Raw genomic sequence first — 9114 nt, 5'->3', positions numbered from 1 at the left:
TAACTCTGCAGATTCAGTAAGTGCCAATTGATCCCACAAATCCGACATGGCAGCATAAAAATCTTGAATACTGAGATCATGCTGTTGAAGAGCACGGATATCATACTCCAACTGGTACTGCTTAGCAAAATTAGACTGAGTGTACAGTCTTTCCAAATGATCCCAGACCTCCTTTGCTGTGTCATACTTAGCCAATTGCATACCAATTGACTGAGTTACAGAATTGTTAATCCAAGTGATAATCTTGGAGTTATTAGTTTCCCATAAGTCCACCAACAAATCAAAATTTTCAGTTTTATCATCGATAGGTCTTGGTTTTACTCCAGTGATATAACCCCACATATTCTTCCCACGAAGAAAATTCTTCATGACATAACTCCAATAGGCATAGTTCTTATCATCTAATTGAGTACTAATGGACTGGAGAGAATCATCCTTTCCAGTCATTGTAAACACAGCAACACACAAACAATTCAAAAAACAAAAAGATGCAAAACCCTAGGTTGAACAATTCCGAACGAACAACAATGGCAGCAAGCAAAAGAACGAAAGACGAACAATACCAGACAGCAAACGAAGACAGCAACAAATCAATCCAACCAAAAACCCAACGAAAACAGCGAACGAATACAGCAGCACCTCAAAAAAAAAAAAAAATTCGGGGCTCCGCCCCGAACCCCGAACGGGGGCGCGCTGCCCCCCGTACCCCCCCAGCGAACTCACCGCGGAGTTCGATCCGCGCAGTAGGTGCCTGCTACAAAATCTTCAACCAACAAATCAAAGGACATGGATCGAACTAGCTTTGATACCATGTTAATAGAACTTTATTGAAAGGAAGAAAGGCTAAGGTTTACAATATAATCTGAAAAGCCTGAAACTAACTAAACAAAAGTAGGCTATATATACATAGCCAATAACCTAAAGGTCCATAAACTAAAGGCCCAATAACATATGGGCTAACAACTTCAATAGTTTAGGTGTGTCTTCGACTTTTCAAGTATAGTTTGGAGTGAAAATGATAACTTTTCTCATACTCTCAACGCCAGGACAATTCTGAGTACCATGAAAACCACCGAAAAGACGATTATTTCCAATGTGAAAGTTGAAGTGTTTGGCATCAACAGAAGAGGTCCCAAATGGTCCATAAGAACCTTTATTTGTAACAAATTTTATAGTTTGTATAACTGTTGACAGGCAATCATTTGGATATCCATAGGAACCACTTAAGCAGCAAGTAAGAAACTCTGATGAATCAAAGACCATTCCACAGATGTTAAAACAGGAATTAACCTCATGCTTGTTTGATGAAACTAAATTTCCATTCTCACGGTAGATGAATTGAAGTGAATCAATTGAGTCTTGTCTGTAGTAAACGTTAATTCCAACAACTTGGTCACGTCCCTTTTCATCCCAAATAATTCCATCACCACGTTGATCTCCCACTGGACCAACTTTGGTCATAATTAGTTCTCTCTAATTATTTCTGAATTGGGGTTATTTGGAAGAACTAGCTAGCTAGAGGAGCTTCAACTTCTATGGGATGGTTTAGTGTATAAGAAAGGTTAGTATGCATTGGGTAAATAGATTTATAGTTGAAATTGACTTAAAAAGTGATACTAGGAAGTTAAAGAGGCTGTGTGAGAAACAATGGCACGTGAACCCATTTTCATTTAATTAATCCATTCATCTCAATTTATTTATTCAGTAATTTCTTTTTAGTAGTTTTCTTTTTTTTTGTGTGTGAGATAATTTGACTACTTTTAAAAGATAAATTAAATTAAATTAATTTAATTTTTAAAATTAAAATTTAAATATTCAAAAGCTATATGAAAAGTATTATAAATTATACTTTTTCTCTTTTCAAATTGATTAAGAAATGCATCTTAAAATCTTGATCAAAATTTGTGTTGTTTAACTCTAAAAAGGAAAAAAAACAATTAAAAAAATGGAAAGAGTATTATTTTTAATGTGATTCTTAATTCAAAATTAAAAATATATAAAATGTACTAAAAATTCTTTAATTTATAATATTAAATATGTCATGTTAAAAATTAAAATTAAAAAGAGAAGTTACACAAACGAAATGAGATGAAGGGAGTATTTCTTTTCCAAATGTCATTATATTATTTATTATTACTAATTGTGATATAAATTCTAACAAAATAAGTAAAATAAAATTAAAAACAAAAGTAAAAGTTAAAAAAGGAGATAAGAAAAGATAAATAGAAAAACACAAGGACGCCATTTTTGTTCAATTTCGTTCAGAGCTCTCTGTGGCTGTACAGAATTTGAAGCAATTAGGTTCTCATTTCATTGATTTTACAGTCATTTTAATTTGTAATCTTTTAATTTATCGTGTTCTATGATTCAAACATGTGAATTAAGTGTAGGAAGCAAAAATAACTTAAAAACTAGAAAAGGCTCATGGCCATATTTAGGATTGGTTAACCATAGATTTCTCAAGTAGTTTCTGAAAAAAAAAACTTAATAAATAATGTTTGGTTATAAAATTTGCCATTATTGGCAAATTTATACTACAATTCAAAATGTGTAAAGACACAAAATTGAAAAATGAAATTACTAAAATACTCATAAATAGTTGAGTGATGGTTTTACCCTCTAATTTAACAATGCTACTCTAATTTTTGGCTCCAACAGGTCAATTTACCTTTCACTTAATTACTCTCTCTGTTTCATATTAGTTGACCTTCTTTCTAAAAATATTTGTTTTAATTTAATTGTTTAAATTCTAAAATCAAGAGTATTTATACGTATGTTGCTCATTTTACTCTTGATAGAAATACTAAGTAGCCGTTTGGCTATGAAAACTAAAATTTTTCGGAGTTAGGGTTAAAGTTGGGGTTGAGATTGAAGTTGGAGTTGTGTTTGACATGTCTTTTTTGAATATTTTTTTTCTTACTTTTGAAAAAAATTAAATATAATTTTATACCCCAACTTTACAAACTATCAAAATCACCCAACTAAAATTTACCTACTAACGGAAAAAGAACACAATTAGCCACTTTTATAAAAATAATTACATATACATGGCCATATTTAATGAATTTCAATTATGACATATATAATATTTACACTAGTAGCCGTTTTCTCATATTTGAAAATTTTAAATATGGATGTTATATTAGCATATCACTGCTTCCTATTTTTTAGGTAACAGATATTATTTCAAACAAATTAATTTTTTTAAGAATTTATTTAATTTGTTTCCTTTATTTTCTATTCCTAAAAAATAGGAAATGATGAGTTGTTATTAAATTTTAGAGTGCCGCTAATTTATTTCTTTAATTTTCTTATACATGAAAGATTTTATTGTGTGTGAATAAATTATTTCCATAAAAAACATATTTTGCATATTTATCGTATATTATATCATATATCATAAATATATAAATATGCTTAATATATTTCTTTATACTTTGTATATTTATATATGTGTGTATATGGTATATCCATGGTATAAATTCCATATATAACATACTTTGTATATTTATGTTATAAATATGCTTAATGTATTTCTTAATACTTTGTATATTTATATATGTGTGTATATGGTATATACATGGTATAAACTTTATATATAACATATTTTGTATATTTCTGCTATAAATATAATACTTTATATATTTATGGGTATAAATATAATACTTTGTGTATAAAGATACCAAGTATTATGATATATAAAGATAACAGTTGCAGTTTAAGGTATAAATTTGTTAAACTGGACATATTTTTTTATGAAAAATATGTATCACCGATTTATATTTTTAACATATATATGGTATAAACTATTTATATTTGAATAGTATAATAAAGATGTATACAATATAATATATATAATCAAATTAAAAATGAGAATAATTTGTGGCAGTGGTAAACTAATATACTACAACTTTATTAATTCCATAAATATAAAAAATAATTATCCATTATTAATTACTATACGACTATAATTCATTAAACGTCTGCGTCACAACAAAAAAATTATTATTATTATTATTATACTACTGAATCTATTAGTAAAGTTGCAGAATTTTATGGTATTGAAAGAAAAGTTATATGTATTGCTTTTGATAATGCTTCTAACAACAACACTGCTATTAAAAAGTTAAAAAATGATCTATCTCCGCTGTTACCTGAAATATTTCACGTTAGGTGTATCTGTCATATATATAATTTAATTGTAAGAGATGATCTTGAATTTTTTGAGTTTTATATTAAAAAAATCTGGCTTGCTGTTGGCTTTATTCAAGAAAATAACCGAAAAAAAAAGAATTAGAGAATTTAAAGTTAAATGTGAACAAAATAAACTTACACCGATATTTATGCCTGAAGAATATGATATTAGATGGAATGCTACGTATGATTATTTAAAAACTTGTCTTGCTTATAAAGTTCTTATTACATTGACTTTTAACCAATTTTGTGGTTCATTTGCTAATTCGGTTGAATGTATGCTAAATGATTCTGATTGGGCAAAATTAATGATCTTGTTAAGTTTTTGTAAAAAAATTATATAGCTACAATTGGATTTTTTGGTGTTTATTATCCTACTGTTTGTAATATTTTAGTATATTTAGCCGATATTTCTGGTTTGCTCAAAGAATTTAAGAATAAAGAAGGTTATAAAGAAACTGTTAGTGCTATGTTTGTTAAATTTAAAAAAAAAAATCGATTCCCCCTATTTCAGTGACAGAGCTAGAAATTTTAGGAATGGTGTTCAATAAAATAGAATCTCCATTAAAAATATTTAAATGGTTGCAACCGCTGGGGATCGAACCCGTGTACAGGCCCACCTTTGGTTTTTACTGAACACTTATACCACTAAGCTACATCTCTTAGATGTGCAAGATTGTTCAAACCTTTATATTTAACCAAATAGATTAGCATTTTATCTATATACACGATATAATTTTCCGGCAAAGGTTGTTCACCTAACCGCCCTTGGTACAAGGTGGCTCCGTCCCTGCCCTATTTACTTCGTTGGTGCTATACTAAATCCATGTATAAAATTTACTACTATGTGCCACTTTAGTACTCTTATTTATTTTAACTTAGAGATAAATGTTAACAATGATTATGAAGATGAAGAACAAGAACAACCAGATTTGTCTACGACTATGGGTGATGCGAACATTTACTTAGAAAAATTATATAACCATTATGCCGATTTACTTGATGTAGATGTACCGACAAATATCACTCCAACTGTCGCTCCTCATACTCCCGAAGAGCCATCATCCTCTAAAAAAGTAGCACATAGTGATTTTCCTGATCACTTTTATGATTTAAATATTTGGAACAACGTTAAGGCAGAAACTTACACAACAACTTCTCGGGAAGAGCTTAAATATTATCTTCGAATGTCGGTAAAGGATCGTAAACGACGGATCAATGTGTTGGATTAGTGGGAGAATAATGAAAGACAATATCCTATGCTTTCAAGATTAGCTAGAGATATATTGAATGTTCTAATGTCAACCATTGCATCGAAGAGCGCTTTTAGTCAGGGACAACAACAACTTGGTGACAACCGACAGTTATTGGGGAGCAATGATATGAATGTTCTAGTTTGCCTCAAAAATTAGAGTAGGGCGGAACGAAGAAATCAAGGAATAAAGGTGGAGCCGAAAGACGAACAAAATCTTAAAGAAATTATGACTTTCAAGGGAGAACTCAGCACAATCAAGTCCAATGCATGATTTTGCCCCCATTGATTTTGACTGTCCTATGCCAGTTCCCATTAATATTAACATAAATGAGTTGGAAAAAATGATGCAAAATTTATAGATTTTTTATTCATGTAAATTATAAATTTTGAATCATTTTGTAATCAATAAAATACAACATTCATTCACTCCTTACTTATAATTTTTTTCATTTAAATTAAATTTCTAGTTTGAATTAAATACTTAATTTTAATATATTACTAATTTACTATCAAACTTTACACTAAGTAATAGACAATGAAACATAACAAACATATATACACATAATGAAATAATAAATTTCTTTTAAGTCCAAAACCTCAAGTATTATTATAATAAGTAGCATATTTTCTATAGTCTCTAAATTATATATATTTAATATTTTAACGTATACATATAGTGTATATAGTTTGTATATATATCGTTTCAACTTTCAAGTGATATTTTAAGTATTATATCTTCTACATACACATTTTTTATAAATTAAAATAGTATATATTTAATGCGTATATGTTTTTAAAGTAGTATAATATGTAGTGTATATATGACTATATGTTATATGTGTATATATTTTCTAAAGTAGTATGTATGTATTATATAGTGTATATATGTTGTATGTATTTTATTTAAAGTAGTACATATATTATATGGTATGTATATATGTGTATATATTTTCAATAGACTCTAAAATAATATTTATTTAACGTATACATGTGTATATGTTTTCTAAAGTAGTAATTATATAGTGTATATATGTTGTATGTATATTATTTAAAGTAGTACATATATTGTATCGTACGTATATATGTGTATATATTTTCAAAAGACTCTAAAGTAGTATATATTTAACGTATACATGTGTATATGTTTTCTAAAATAGTATGCATATAGTGTATGTATGTTGTATGTATATTATTTAAAGTAGTACATTTATTATATCGTACGTATATATGTGTACATATTTTGTATACACTCTAAAGTAGTATATATATTTAACGTATAGTCGTATACATGTGTATATGTTTTCTAATGTAGTATATATATATATATATAGCGTATATATGTTGTGTGTATATTGTTTAACATATTTAATATATATATATATATATATATATGTGTGTGTGTGTGTATGTGTGTGTGGATATATATAGTATATATTGAAAAAAAGTTAATTTCATTTTTTTTAATTTTTGACCGGGTTGGACTGGTAAACCCATAATGGGCCGGTTCTGATTTATTTTTTGAAAAATTAGTGTTGGGCCCAAAACCAGATCGGCCCGTTAACACTGGCCCGAAACCAAACCGACCCACGAATTGGTAAAAAAATGGATCGGATCTGGGTTGACCCGGCCCGGCCCCGTTGACAGACCTAATAGCAGTCAATTAATAAAAAACGGAAGGAGTATAATATTTTCTATTATATAGAAGAGGTGGTTTCGACCACCTCACATGTAATTATCAAAAAATCCCTCCATTCCCACTTAATTACATATTATATCATAATATATAATAATTTCTTTATTTCATCATAATGGTTTAAATATTTAATATATTCTATTAATTTATATTAATTAACTATTACTACATATTGGAAGTAATTTTTTTTTATTTAATTAGCTATCATGTTCAAAACTAATTTGTTACCACAAATCACAATAATTAATAACTTAAAATATTTAAAAGAAATATAGAAATTTTATTGACTATCATTATTTTAGCAATGCTACATAAATTGAGATAAAAGAAAAAGTACTGCAAATCATAATAATTAACAACTTAAAATATTTAAAAGATATATAAAAATTTTAGTTGATTCTCAAAATTGTATCGAAACCACATAAGTTGGGACACTATTATACAGAAGAGGTGGTTTCGACCACCTCTCATGCAATTACCAAAAAACCCCTCCACTCCCACTTAATTACATACCATGCCCCAAATATATAATAATTCCCTCGTTTCATCATAATAGTTTAAATATTTAAAATATTCTATTAATTTATATTAATTAACTATAACTACATATTGGAAGTAATTTTTTTTTATTTATTTAATTGAGTATCATGTTCAAAACTAATTTGTTTCCACAAATCACAATAATTAATAACATAAAATGCTTAAAAGACATATATAAATTTTATTGACTCTCATTATTTTAGCAATGCCACATAAATTGAGATAAAGGAAAAAGTATTGCAAATCCTAATAATTAACAACTTAAAATATTTAAAAGATATATAAAAATTTTAGTTGATTCTCAAAATTGTATCGAAGCCACATAAATTGGAACAAAGAGTAAATATATTATTTGATAATTAATTAAAAGCTATTATAAATCACAATAATTAATAATTTAAAATACTTTTTTTAAAAATAGATAAAAGTTCTATTCAACTCTCAAAATTTTATAGGTGCACCATAAATCATGACAAAATAAAAAGTTATCTTAATTAATTGCAACTAAATATTTAAGGTAAATCAATTTTAATATTTTAATTGACTTTTATATAGAAAATTAATCTATTTATTTATTTATTTATTTTAGTAAATTTAAATTTAAAATTATATTTTTCTTATATAGAAATACTAATATTTAAACTTAACTTCAAATTTATAAAGTTCAAACTTAATAAATTTAATTTAATAAAATAAATTTCTAATGAATATTTTCTTAGAATTTGTGTTGGGTCAATATGTATCAGGTTAAAAAGAAATAAAGAAAAATACATCGTAAAATTTTATTATTGTGAAAGATAAATATAATGTACTATCCAATAATGTTTAATAATATCATATTTTGCATATGCAAATATAACATCTCGTATTTAATTAATATACTATTTCAGTGAATTATTGATGATTACTATTGGATATAATAAAATTATATTAATTTTTATAGTAATCATATAATCAATCGCTCTTAATTAATTAATATGAGTCATCTAGGTATTAAGAAAATAAATAATATTTAATGAAAAATAAAATAGACATAAAATGTGAAATTAACTCTTAACATTTTAAATTAAATTTTCGTCTTTCGAACAATGATTTTACTATATCACCTCTTATTATAAGTCATTTATGTATTAGAAAAATAAGAATAACAAAATGATATCTCAACATAAAATATTTGATTGACTATCAAAATTATATTAGTGTCACATAAAATGGGACGGGACAGAAAAAGATATAAAACAACATATATTATTTGAAAATGAAATAAAAAGTGTTGTAAATAACAATAATTAACAAAAAAATTTAAAAAAATTGACTGATTTCTGCTGCTTCAATCGTGATTTTAATGTATCACCCGTAATTAATTATTATAAGTCACTTATGTCTTGAAAAATTAATAATATTGAATCCATGATTTTACTATATATATATA

The 9114-nt window shown here is 26.6% G+C and overlaps 1 protein-coding gene across 1 annotated transcript; it reads right to left on the bottom strand.

Annotated features, from left to right (window-relative positions):
* Nucleotides 1–919: 919 nt before the first annotated feature.
* On the bottom strand, nucleotides 920–1555 carry LOC107865764 (inactive protein RESTRICTED TEV MOVEMENT 1-like). Its single transcript, XM_016711951.2, has one exon. The coding sequence runs from the start codon at nucleotides 1459–1461 to the stop codon at nucleotides 994–996; it is 468 nt and encodes a 155-aa protein (XP_016567437.2). The 5' UTR covers nucleotides 1462–1555; the 3' UTR covers nucleotides 920–993.
* Between the last annotated feature and the right edge of the window lie 7559 nt (nucleotides 1556–9114).

The sequence above is a fragment of the Capsicum annuum genome, chromosome 3, assembly GCF_002878395.1.
Source record: "Capsicum annuum cultivar UCD-10X-F1 chromosome 3, UCD10Xv1.1, whole genome shotgun sequence".
NCBI lineage: Eukaryota > Viridiplantae > Streptophyta > Magnoliopsida > Solanales > Solanaceae > Capsicum > Capsicum annuum.
This window is presented reverse-complemented; position numbering and strand designations above follow the sequence as displayed.

Coding starts and splice junctions, on each gene's coding strand:
- LOC107865764 (XM_016711951.2), bottom strand. CDS start 1,461: ATGACCAAAGTTGGTCCAGTGGGAGATCAACGTGGTGATGGAATTATT.